This window comes from Chiloscyllium plagiosum, chromosome 12 (assembly GCF_004010195.1).
Source record: "Chiloscyllium plagiosum isolate BGI_BamShark_2017 chromosome 12, ASM401019v2, whole genome shotgun sequence".
In the NCBI taxonomy this organism is placed as follows: Eukaryota; Metazoa; Chordata; class Chondrichthyes; order Orectolobiformes; family Hemiscylliidae; genus Chiloscyllium; species Chiloscyllium plagiosum.
In genome coordinates, this window is record NC_057721.1 from 48,855,223 (window position 1) to 48,868,243 (window position 13,021).

Sequence of the window (13,021 nt, forward strand, 5' to 3'; positions counted from 1 at the left end):
TTTCAACTTTTTAGATTGAGAGGGGAAAGATATAAAAGAGACCTAAGAGGCAACTTTTTCATCTCTGCATGATTTTGTATTGTCTGCAAACTGGGAATAGTGAAAAAGTTGCCTCTTAGGTCTCTTTTATATCTTTCCCCTCTCAATCTAAACCTATGCCCTCTAGTTCTGGATTCTCCCACCCCAGGGAAAATACTTTGTCTATTTATCCTGTCCATGCCCCTCATAATTTTGTAAACCTCTATAAGGTCACCCCACAGCTCCAGCTGTTCACATAGTGAACTTTATCTGAAATGCCTTCAGTGTAAGGCATTCCTTTCTTTATATAATATTGCAAAATATAGGCAGTACTCAATGTGGTCTCACCAATGCCTTGGCTAACTGTAACAAGATTTCCCTATCTTTACACCCTGGTCCCTGGCAATGAAGAATATTAGGAGAAAGTGAGGACTGAAGATGCTGGAGATCAGAGTCGAAAAGTGTCTTTTGATAAAGGACATTCCTGATGAAGGACTTACGACCGAAATGTTGATTCTCCTGCTCCTTGGATACTGCCTGACCTGCTGTGCCTTTCCAACGCCACACAATAAAGAATATTATTCCACTTGCCTTCCTAATTGCTGAAACTGCAGGTTAACGTTTTGTAATTGGTCTACAAAGACATCCAGATCCTTTTGTAGCATAGCAATATGTAGGCTTTCTTCATTTAAATAATATGCCATTTTTCTACTCTTCTTCTGAAATAGACAATTGCAGAATTTCACATATTATATTTCAAATACAAAATTTTACCCCACGCACTTTATCTAAAGCCATTTGCAACCTCTTTGTTTCCTCTTCACAACTGATATACTACTTATCTCTATTATCAGCAACTTTGATAACAGACTTGGTCCTTAATTTAATTGCATGCAGGTTGTAAATATTTGAGGATCGAGTAGCTAGCACTATTTCTTGTGATGTCAACTTGAAAAATGACCTGTTTATCTAACTTGATAGTTAGCAAATCTAGCCATCCTAATATATTACTTAAACACCTTGACCTCTTGTGCAGTAACCATTTTATCCAAAGAATTATTGGAAGTCCAAATACACTTGGATAAAGGACACCTTTACTAAAATATTTAATTTATTGGACTTCTTTATGATGGACCATCCTCAAATATAATAAATTTGTCAAGCACAATTTTCTTTCACAAGATCATATTGACTCTGCTTGATCGAATTTTGGTTTTCTAAATATCCTACAATAACACCCTCAATAATAGATTCTAGCAATTCTCCTGTGGCATATGTTGAGCTATTTGGCTTACAATTTTCTGCTTTCTGTATTCTTCCCTTCTCGAAGAGAAGAGTTACACTTGTGGTTTTCCAATCTTCTGAGATTTCTTTCAGAATCTCGGGAATTGTGGAAGATTAGAAATAATGCATCTACTTTATTTGAGAAATTCAGGAGTGCTTAGTTATTGGTTTAAGGTAGTCATTTTTGAAATACATTGGTTCAGTGAGACCTTCGGAGCTTACAGGGTCACTGTGGAACAAGCCTCTGGAATTTACAGAGGCATTTTGAAGTCAACATTACATTTCAAATAACCCTTACAGCAACAACAGAACTGTATGTTCAAATTCTTTGCTTATCTCGTGGGATCAGCAGCATCCATTTTTGCTGCAGCAGCAAGAGCGGTGAGAGTGATGACGAGGGGGCTGCTGGGAAGGTAAGTTCCTCCCTTAAAAACTTATGAATAGGCGGAGCGCACACTGAGCAGGAGTGGACATGGGACTGCTGAGTAAGTGAGGCAATATATTTGGGCGGTTGCTTTACCCGAAACACTACTTAGGTAGTGTCTCCCACCCATCCTCCTCCTCTAACTAAAACAAAAAAGGTTCTGTGCGCCGATTCAGTAAGGTTACTAGTTGTTTCAATAGTCTCTTTGGGAATTCGCAATAGTGGGAATGGATGTTAGGGCAGTTGCATGCTCCTGCTGTAGGATGTGGAAATTAAGAGTCACCATTAGTGTCCCCACTGACTTCATCTGCAGGAAGTGCACCCAACTCCAGCTCCTCAGAAACCACGTTGGGGAACTGGAGCTGGATGAACTTCGGATAATTTGGGAGGCGGAGGGGGTAATAGAGAGGAGTTACAGTCAGATAGTCTCACCTCAGGTACAGGAGAAAGGTAAATGGATTACAGTCAGGGGATAGAAAGGGAACAGGCAGACAGTGCCAGGATCCCCTATGGCAGTTCCCCTCAATAATAAGTATACTGTTTTGGATACTGTTGGGGGGAATGACCAACCAGGGAAAGCTACAGTGACAGGTCTCTGGCACTGAGCATGGCTTTGTGGCTCAGAAGGGAAGGGGGGAGAATAGAAAAGTGTGAGTGGTAGGAGATTTGATAGAGGAATGGTTCTTCGATTGTAAACAGGACTCCCGGAAGGTAGTCCAGACTGCCCAGGTGCTAGGGTCCGGGATGTCTCTAATGGTTGCTGGATATTCTAGGGTTTAGATCTTTTAAAAAGAACAGGAACAGGAGGTAAAAGAGCATTGTTAATTAGAAAGTGCATCACAGCTGCAGAAAGGAGGTTGTTGAGGAGGGTTTGTCTAATGAGTCAGTGTGGGTGGAAGTCAGTAACAGGAAAGGAGCAGTCACATTATTGGATGTTTTCTATAGACCCAACAATAGCAGTAGAGAGATGGAAGAGCAGATTGGACTGCAGATCTTGGAAAGGTGCAGATGTAACAGAACTGTTATGGGTGACTTCAATTTCCCCAATATTGATTGGAACTTCCTTGGTGCTGATGGTCTGTATGGAATCTATTTTGGCAGGTGTGTCCAGGAGGGATTCCTGACTCAATATGTAGATAGATCTGAAAATGTGTTGCTGGAAAAGCACAGCAGGTCAGGCAGCATCCAAGGAGCAGGAGAATCGACATTTCGGGCATGAGCCCTTCTTCAGGACCTTCTATTATCAATATGTAGATAGGCCGACTGGGGGGAGGCCATATTGGATTTGGTGCTAGGCTATGAGCAAAGCCAGGTGTCAAATCTCTTGATGGGAGAGCATTTTGGTGACAGTGACCATAACTGTCTCACCTTGACCATAGCCATGGAAAGGGATAGGAACAGGCAGTCTGGGAAGGTATTTAATAAGTGAGGGGAAATTATACTGCTATTAGACAGGAGCTGTGGCATATAAATTGGGAACAATTGTTCTACAGGAAATGCAGAACAGAAATGTGGAGGCTATTTAAGAAGCACTGGTTGTGCATGTCCCACTAAGACAGGCAAGGAATAGTTAGGTGAAGGAGCCTTCGATGACAAGAGAAGAGGAGCTTCTTGTCGAGAGGAAGAAGGAAGCTTACTTAAGGTTGAGGAATCAAAGATCTGGCACAGCTTTACAGGATTACAGGGTGGCTAGGAAAAGACTCAAAATGGACTGAGGAGAGCTAGGAAAGGGGGCGAAAATCCCTTGGCGGGAAGGATTAAGGAAAACCCAAAGGCGTTCCACACTTATGCGAGGAATAAGAGAATGATCAGAGAGAGGGCAGGGCGATCAGGAATAGTGGAGCGAACTTGTACCTGGAGTCTGAAGATGTAGGGGAGGCCCTAAATTAATTTTTTCCTTCAGTATTCATTAGAGAGAGGGACCTTGTTGATAGTGAGAACACCATGGATCAGGTTAATAGACTTAAACAAATTGATATTAAGAAAGTGGATGTGCTGGAAATTCTGGAAAGCATCAAAATAGATAAGGCCCCAAGGTAAGACCAGATATATCTAAGGTTACTACGGGCAGCGAGGAATGAAATTGCTGCTCCTCTGGTGATGATCTTTGCATCTCACATTCCACGGGAGTAGTACTGGATGATTGGAGGGAGACAAATGTTGTTTCTCTGTTCAAGAAAGGGAATAGCAAAATCCCTGAGAATTACAGACCAGTCAGTCTTATCTGTGGTAAGCAAGGTACTGGAAAGAAAAAGATAGGATTTATGACTATATAGTTTGATTAAAGATAGTCAGCATGGCTTTGTGAGGGGCAGGTCATGCCTCACGAGCCTTATTGAGTTTTTTGAGGATGTGGCAATACAAGTTGATGAAGGTCAAGCAGTGGATGTGGTGTATATGGATTTCAGTAAGGCGTTTGATAAGGTTCCCCACGGTAGCTCATTCAGAAAGTTTAGAGGTTTGGGATACAGGGAAATTTGGCTGTCTGGATAGAGATTTGGCTGGCCAAAAGAAAACAGCAAGTGGTAGTGGATGGCAAGTATTCTGCCTGGTGGTTGGTGACCAGTGATGTCCCGCAGGGATTTGTGCTTGGGCCTTTGCTCGTTATAGTTTTTATAAGTGACTTGGATGAAGAAGTGGAAGGGTGGGTTAGTAAGTTTGCCAATGACACAAAGATCGGTGGTGTAGATAGTGTCGAGTGCTGTTGCAGGCTACAACAAGACATCAACATTATGCAAAGCTGGGCTGAGAAGCGGCAGATGGAGTTCAACTTGGATAAATGCAAAGTGATCCAGTTTGGAAGGTTGAATTAGAATGCTGAATACAGAGTTAAAGACAGGATTCTTGGCAGTGTGGGGGATCTTTGGGTCCACGTACATAGATCCCTCAAAGTTGCCACCCAAATTGATAGGATTATGAAGAAGGCATATGATGTTTTGGCTTTCATTAACAGGGGGTTGAGTTAAAGAGCCACGAGGTTTTGCTGCAAGTCTATAAAACCCTGGTTAAACCACACTTGGAATATTGTATCCAGTTCTTGTCACCTCATTATAGGAAGGATGTGGATGCTTTTGAGAGAGTGCAGAGGGGATTTACCAGGATGCTGCTTGTGAAGACAGGTTGAATGAGCTAGGGGCTTTTCACACTGGAGAGAAGGAGGAAGAGACGTGATTTGATAGAGGTGTACAAGGTAATGAGATGCATAGTTAGAGTGGATAGCCAGAGACTTTTCCCCAGGGCAGAAATGGCCGTTACGAGGGATCATAATTTTAAGGTGATTGGGGGAGATGCCAGAAGTAGGTTCTTTACGCAGAGTGGTGGGTACATGGAATACACTGCCAGTAGTAGACTCAGAGACATTAGGGACATTTAAGTGACTGCTGGACAAGCACATGGACGGCAGTAAATTGAGGGGTGTGTAGGTTAGGTTGATCTTAGATTAAGATAAATGCTCAACACAGCATTGTGGGCAGAAGGGCCTGTGGCATGCTGTACTGTTCTATGTTCTAGACACTTTTTTGTGACATATAAAATTATTTTTTTAATTGAAAATTAATGTGAACTAAAGTAACATGGAAGTGATCTTTATTTTCTATCTAGTTATTAAACAAAATATTTTATTTCGATAAGTTTTGTTTCCATTTAATTAATCTGTAATGCCAACAGTGTGGGTTCAATTCCTGTCACCGGTTTGAGGTTACCATGAAGGACCTCTCTTCCCTGGCCGAAGGTCTGATTGCCTTCACGTTAAATCACCACCAGTCGCTTCTATCTACAGGTAATCAGAGAGCAGCCCCTATGGTTTGGTAAGACTATTGCGACACAACAACACGTATCAACAGCGCACATGGAAACAATATTCAAACCAATAATAATGCATTAGAAATAACAATATGTTGTTAGATTACAATGTCATATCAATGACAATCAATATCAATCTATTCCGTTTGAAAGGATTTGCATTTCCTGATACTTTTGTAATGTCAATTTTCGGCATTACAAAAATTCCAAGTATTTAAAAATGTAGTTAACGATATTTCAGTTTCTATCTTAATATATAATCACAACTATTTTGCTGTCTGAAATTTAACATTTTTACTCCTGGCTTATTTTAATGTGATGGTTTACCCTGCCTATTAATATAATTGTTGAATGTACGAGGACGGGTAAAGTTGGAGGTAGGTTGCTCCTTGGATTCTGCCTGAACTGCTGTGCTCTTCCAGCACCACTAATCCAGAATCTGGTTTCCAGCATCTGCAGTCATTGTTTTTACCCAACTTGGAGGCAGGTTTTAAACTTCTGTGGGAAGTAAGAACTGAATGTGCTAAAGATATAATTACTGAAAAGTTGATTTAGTTGAATTCAATAGTAAGTGCCATTGCTTCGCCAGTGACCGCTCTGGTCAATCCATTTTTGTGCATTTCTTTGGGCTGTGAAAATGCATATTGACATCTGAAACTTAGCGCGTTTCATTGTAACAGACCAGACTTTCACCAAACACCGTTGTACAACTGTAGCGTTAGCAACAGTGCCAGGGAAATTGATCCTCAGTCTCGAGAGATTACTGGCTATGGTGCGAAGATTGGTGACCCTATCACAAAATCTTCAACACTTTTATACCTAATCTGCTGCATTTAAAAATTTATTCACGGGGATATGGGAGTCGCTCGCTGGGTCAGCATTTATTGCCCATCCCTAGTTTGAAGGAATGTTTTAAATTTCACTATTTGCAAATATCGCGTTTCTCCTAAATTACTCACAACTATGTTTTAGATTTTATTCTTTAATTCCGAAAGAATCTGGAACAAGCCAACGGTCATTAACTCTACTCATGACTGTTGAATTGACTAAATTAATCCTGGTAGGTGAATATTACACAAAGTCCATCATTCTTTCCTTCGGTATTCAGGAGGGGAAGGAAAACAACTAGAACCCCATTCTTTTAAAGATGATGGGGTTGTTGACATTAATTGAGGAATTATTTTGTCCGATTCGCCTCCCCTGAAGTGTGTAGAGGAAGGTGAGTACTGCAGATGCTGGAGATTAAAGTCGGGAGCGTGGTGCTGGAAAAGCACAGCAGGTCAGGCAGCATCCGAGAAGCAGGAGAATCGATGATTCAGGCATGATCCCTTTACCAGGATCCCTGCACCTCAGATGCTACCTGACCTGAAGTGTGTTGCTGGTCGGTAGGTGGCGGTGTCTGTGGATGTTAAATTCGCAGCAGGTCCATCATCCCGATCCCCTCCTTAGCTGCAGCTGTTGTTATGGTTACCGCACGCTACAAACAAGGTCGCTGTGACTAAACGGATTTCTCTGGCGCAAAAATAACAGGGGAATTTAAACGGATAAACCGCAATCAATGCCTCTTGACGGGCTCCAGTGAAAAAAGAAACAATCAGGAAGGGGAATTGGCATCTTACCGCTTGCAGCAGCATGAGTTTCACCATCGCCCAGAGCGTGCGGGAGAAGCAACGGTTCAAACGCGAGAGACCCCATGACTACCTGTATGGTAAGGTAGCTCACTTCATGTCTCCACCGCTGTTGTACTGCTACCGTTCCCAGTTATCTTTATTTCTCATTTCTTTTGTGAAGAAAAAAAATCCTCCCCTTTGATTTATTCGCATTTCTCATTCTCCTTTTTCTTACCGTTCAGTGCTGCCCCTTCCAATCACCTGATGAAGGAGCTTCGCACCGAAAGCTAGTGTGCTTCCAATTAAACCTGTTTAATGGGAACCTGGTGTTGTGTGATTTTTAACTTTGTACACCCCAGTCCAACACCGGTATCTCCAAATCATGGCCCCTTCCTTACGTGTGTGAATCTTGTCGGCAGAGAGAATGGCAAGTTGTTCAGCCCTCAGCCTGTTGCTGCTGCTTTCTTTGGACTCGGGGGTACAAATTTATCTCGGAAAGTCGCAGGAATCGGGCAATATCAGATCGGCGCAGTTTCAATGACAGTTCGGTTCACATGCAAACCATCTCGTCTTGAGCAAATCTTACGTTGGTCCCATCGCTCCAGGAATCTGAAATATTCCCATCTGGGTCACATCTACTTGCTCTTCCCTCCTATTCTCACAAGTGTGTGACACCCGAAGTAATGGATTGTTTATCTTTTGTAAAACAAAGAACTGCCGATGCTGGAATTCTGGGGAAAAAAACACAAACAGAAGTTGATGGAGAAACTGATTAGGTTTGACAACATCTGTGGAGAGAACCAGGGTTGCGTCGACTCCAGTGATCCTTCTTAAGAAATAATAGTAACTAGGAAAATGTGATATTTGTGCTTATGGAGGAGATGAGTGAGCAAACAGGTGGAGAAGGAAATCCGCAAGGGAGAAAAAAGGTTAGGCAGACAACTGAATTGAGAATAGTAAAGCAGGGAAGAAAAGAAGCCTCCACAGCATCTTCCCATTTATCTCACCACACCTCATTAACCAAGGCCCCTGACACACCTTCTGGGTAAAGCTGTGATTTACCTGCATTTCACTGGTCTACTGTATTTTCTGCTTACGATGTGGTATCCTGAACACTGGGGACACAAAACACCTACTGAATGACTGTCTTGTAGAGCCTATGCATACGTTCTGTCTGTAATAATAACCCCAAGCTTGCCTGACACTTTATCATACCACTGTGACATTTCCCACACCAACAGTTCTGTCTCTGGCCTACTGCAGTGTTCCAGTGAGGCTCAGTCCAAGTTGGAAGAGCAATACTTCATTTTCTGCATGGGAACATTACAGCCTTCAATGTAGAGTTTAATAATTTTAGAGCATTAACACCTGCTTCTACGAGTATTACGCACTCCCACACCCCAGGTCTTGTCATGACATGTGCTGCTTTCAGCTCAGCCAACCCATTTTCACCCACTCACTTCCATTATCATCTATCCAGCTTCTTTTCCTCCCTGGCTTACTATTCTTTGTCTGCCTAACATTGTTTTTTTTCTGTCTCTCTCTGGGCTGCAAGTCCACCTATCTGCTCATTCCTTTTCTGCCCCACTCATCATTAGCATAAATATCACCTTTTCCTAGCTGCTACTATCAGTTGTGAAGAAGGGTTGCTGGACTTGAACCATTAATTATGTTTTCTCTTCGGAGATGCTGCCAGATCTTCTGAGTTTCTCCAGCAATTTATGCTTTTGTATGTTGCTTATCTTTTGGGTTCTGTTTTGTAAAACACATATTGTTCAACACCAAAAGGGGCAACAGCCTTGACCTTTGTTCTTCTCCTCTTTGTGGCCAAACACAATTTTCAATGGCATTGACGTGTAAGAACATGGCAGGGTGAAAATTTCTTCCCTTGACCCCAAACTTCCAAGGACACCTGCAAGTGGTGTAGGGATGATATTTGCAATATCACTACTGGAGCAAACTGGTAATCAAAAGTCCCATCATGCTATGTTCTGCAATGCAGTGGCCCAGCTTGAATTTCCAGCCACCAATTTCCATCCTAGGTCTCTACCCATTTCAGCTTTTATTTGTTTTTAAACTAGCCGTATGGTATTCAGAAATACTTTATTTCCAAAATGTAAAGGTAATTTACATTTTTTTAATGAATTACAGCACAATAAAAATATCACCAAAATTGAGAGTTTGTGAAAATTGATATTAGACTTGAATTAGTTCTTAGGAACAAGCTGACGAGTTAGAGCTGGGGGATTCTTGTTGATGATTCCTACAAGTAGTCTTTCAAGTTGCAATTTTTTATATATAAACTTCTTATTAGGTTGAAATAAAATCCTGATGAGCTATTGAATAATCAATAACTCCTGTCCTCCACAGATCCTTTGTATTCGGTAGCTAGCGAGAAGGATCATGCCAAAATGTCCATGAAAGCATTCACATCTGCTAATAGATTTGTGAGTACTGCATTTTAGCAATATGATGCAATCTTAAAAATAAATTATTCACTAAAATGTGTTGAAGGTATGATCTTGCTGCTATTTTCTTCAAATTATGATTGAAATGTACAGAAATGCATTGAATAGCAATCAAATCAAATACATTATTGTATGGAATCTTCTTCTGTTGTTGTTTTTTCTGGAGAAGTGTTTGATCTATAGTTTTGAGATTTCCTCGGATAGCATTATCTGCTCTGATCATGTTCCGAGATATTCTGAAATGTATAACAATAATGTGTACTGCTGACTATATTCTATGCTCCTCCGCCCAAGCAAATTATTTTGTTCTCTCAGACACTGCTCTGGATTGACCTTAAGAAAACTGCCAATTTTATGGATGCCATAAAAGAAAAGTAGTTTGATTTGAAAAGTTAAGTCTGTTTTTCTCTCTCTGGACATTTCCAGATCTGCTGGATCTTTCTTGCACTTTTTGTTTTTATTCCTGACCTGTTGATAGTTGCATTACAGATTAATTTGGAGTTTTGACATCAGAATTATCCAAGAAGTTGACACCATCAGAAAGATGTGCTTGCTATTGTAACCTGATCTGTTTTAATCTCTTTAAAATAGGGTATTTTACTACCTTGCCTGTAATTTTGGCAAATGCACTGTTATGCATCCACATGCTTCAGTACCTCCTTATTCATATTATATAATCAGAGGTTTAATGTACAATAGGTAGGTTATGGATGTCCTTTTCTGGTAGTCTGACTTCATTCAGTTCTAGATGGACCTAGCAATGCTGATGACACCCTTTTTGGAATTCAAGGAGGAAAAAACAAAAACAAAAATGCTCAGCGTGTCACACAGTATCCATGGATAAAAGCAGAATTAATATTTCAGGTCAATGTTCTTTCATCAGAATTGAATGGAATTGAATTTATTGTCACGTGTACCGAGGAACCGTGAAAAGCTTTGTCTTGTGAGCAATACAGGCAGATCACATAGTTAAATAGTAGAGATAAGTAAATAATAGGTAAACAGTGGCAAAAACAAAAACACAAGGACAGGTGAATGCTAAGAGTTTGTGAGTCCATTCAGTATTCTAACAACAGTAGGTAGAAACTGTTGTGAAACAGGCTGGTGCGTGTGTTCAGGCTTCTGTACCTTCTCCCTGATGGTAGAGGTTGTAGAAAAGCATTGCCAGGGTCAGATGGATCTTTGAGAATGCTGGCGGCCTTTCCTTGACAGCGGGCTGATAGATGGATTCTATAGATGGGAGGTTGGCCTTTACAATTGTCTGGGCTAAGTTCACCACTCTGTAACCGTCTCCGATCTTGAATGGTACAGTTGCCATACCAGGTAGTGATACATCCAGACAGAATGCTCTCGATGGCGCACCTATAAAAGTTGGCAAGGGTATTCGCCATCATGCCAAATTTTCTCAGCTGCCTGAGGAAGAAGAGATGTTATTAGGCCTTTGTAACTAGTGCATCCACATGAAGAGTCCAAGAAAGCTTGTTGTTGATGACTACTCCCAGGAGTTTGACACTCTCCACTCATTCCACCTCTGTGCTGTTAATGTGTGGGGGGACATGAGTAACATCCCACCGAAAGTCAGTAATGAGTTCCTTGAGTTTGCTGGCATTGAGAGCTAGGTTGTTCTCAGTGCACCAGGTATTCCACCTCCCATCTGTAGTCTTTCGTTGACAGAAATGTAACATATTTGAAATGTAACATATTTGGGAAATAAGGCAGGGCAGGTGACTGAGGTGTCAATGGGGGAGCACTTTGGAGCCAGTGACCATAATTCTATTAGATTTAAAATAGTGATGGAAAAGGATAGACAGGATCTAAAAGTTGAAGTTCTAAATTGGAGAAAGGCCAATTTTGACAGTATTAAGCAAGAACTTTCAAAAGCTGATTGGGGGCAGATGTTTGCAGGTAAAGGGATGGCTGGAAAATGGGAAGCCCTCAGAAAGAAGATAACGAGAATCCAGTATATTCCTGTTAGGGTGAAAGGAAAGGCTGGTAAGCATAGGGAATGCTGGATGACCAAAGAAATTGAGGGTTTGGTTAAGAAAAAGAAGAAAGTATATGTACGGTATAGACTGGATATATTGAGTGAATACTTAGAGTATAAAGGAAGAAGGAGTATACTTAAGAGGGAAATCAGGAGGTCAAAAAAGGGGAAATGAGATAGCTTTGTGTGGTGAAACGGTTAAAAATTATGTCCCAATGCATGTGTGAATCTAACCGGAATGAAAGGTAACTAGGGAGAGAATAGGGCCCCGCAAAGATCAGCAAGGCGGCCTTTGTGTGGAGCCGCAGAAAATGGAGATACTAAACGAGTATTTTGCATCAGTATTTACTGTGGAAGATGACATGGAAGATATAGAATATAGGGAAACAGATGGTGACGTCTTGAAAAATGTCCATATTACAGAGGAGGAAGTGCTGGATGTTTTGAAATGCAAAAGGTGGATAAATCCCCAGGACTTGATCAGGTGTACCTGAGAACTCTGTGGGAAGCTAGAGAAGTGATTGCTGGACTTCTTGCTGAGATATTTGTATCATCGATAGTCACAAGTGAGGTGCCGGAAGACTGGATGTTGGCTAATGTGTCACCGGTTAAGAAGGGTGGTAAGGAAGCGCCAGGGAACTATAGACTAGTGAGCCTGACGTCGGTGGTGGACAGGTTGTTGGAGGGAATCCTGAGGGACAGGATATACATGTATTTGGAAAGGCTTTGTGCATGGGAAATCATGTCTCAAAAGGTTGATTGAGTTTTTTGAAAAAGTAACAAAGGGGATTGATGGGGGCAGAGTGGTAGATGTGATCTATATGAACTTCAGTAAGACATTCGACAAGATTCCCCATGGGAGATTGATTAGTAAGGTTAGATTTCACGGAATACAGGGAGAATTAGCCATTTGGATACAGAACTGGCTCAAAGGTAGAAGACAGAGAGTGGTGGTATAGTTAGTATGTTTGCAGATGACACCAAAATTGGAGGTGTAGTGGACAGCGAAGAAGGTCACCTCAGATTACAGCAGGATCTTGATCAGATGGGTCAATGGACTGAGAAGTGGCAGATGGAGTTTAATTCAGATAAATACGAGGTGCTGCATTCTGGGAAAGCAAATCTTAGCAGGACGTATACACTTAATGCAGGTTCATTGCACCTTGAAAGTGGAATCGCAGGTAGATAGGATAGTGAAGAAGGCGTTTGGTATGCTTTCCTATATTGGTCAGAGTATTGAGTACAGGAGTTGAGAGGTCATGTTGCGGCTGTACAGGGCACTGGTTAGGCCACTGTTGGAATATTGCGTGCAATTCTGGTCTCCGTCCTATCAGAAACATGTTGTGAAACCTGAAAGGGTTCAGAAAAGATCTACAAGGATGTTGCCAGGGTTGGAGGATTTAAACTATAGGGAGAGGCTGAACAGGCTGGG

The 13,021-nt window shown here is 41.5% G+C and overlaps 1 protein-coding gene across 3 annotated transcripts in view; it reads left to right on the forward strand.

The window, feature by feature from the left end:
* Positions 1–6,947: 6,947 nt before the first annotated feature.
* cfap91 (cilia and flagella associated protein 91) overlaps positions 6,948–13,021 on the forward strand; it is a 94,669-nt gene continuing 88,595 nt past the window's right edge. The window contains exons 1-2 of one of the 3 annotated variants that reach the window (XM_043701004.1): positions 6,948–7,235; positions 9,508–9,584. In XM_043701004.1, the coding sequence (XP_043556939.1) occupies positions 7,160–7,235; positions 9,508–9,584 (153 nt within the window). In that variant the 5' untranslated portion in view covers positions 6,948–7,159. The remainder of the gene's footprint in view (positions 7,236–9,507; positions 9,585–13,021) is intronic. The other 2 variants (XM_043701005.1, XM_043701006.1) reach the window with 2 other exon arrangements.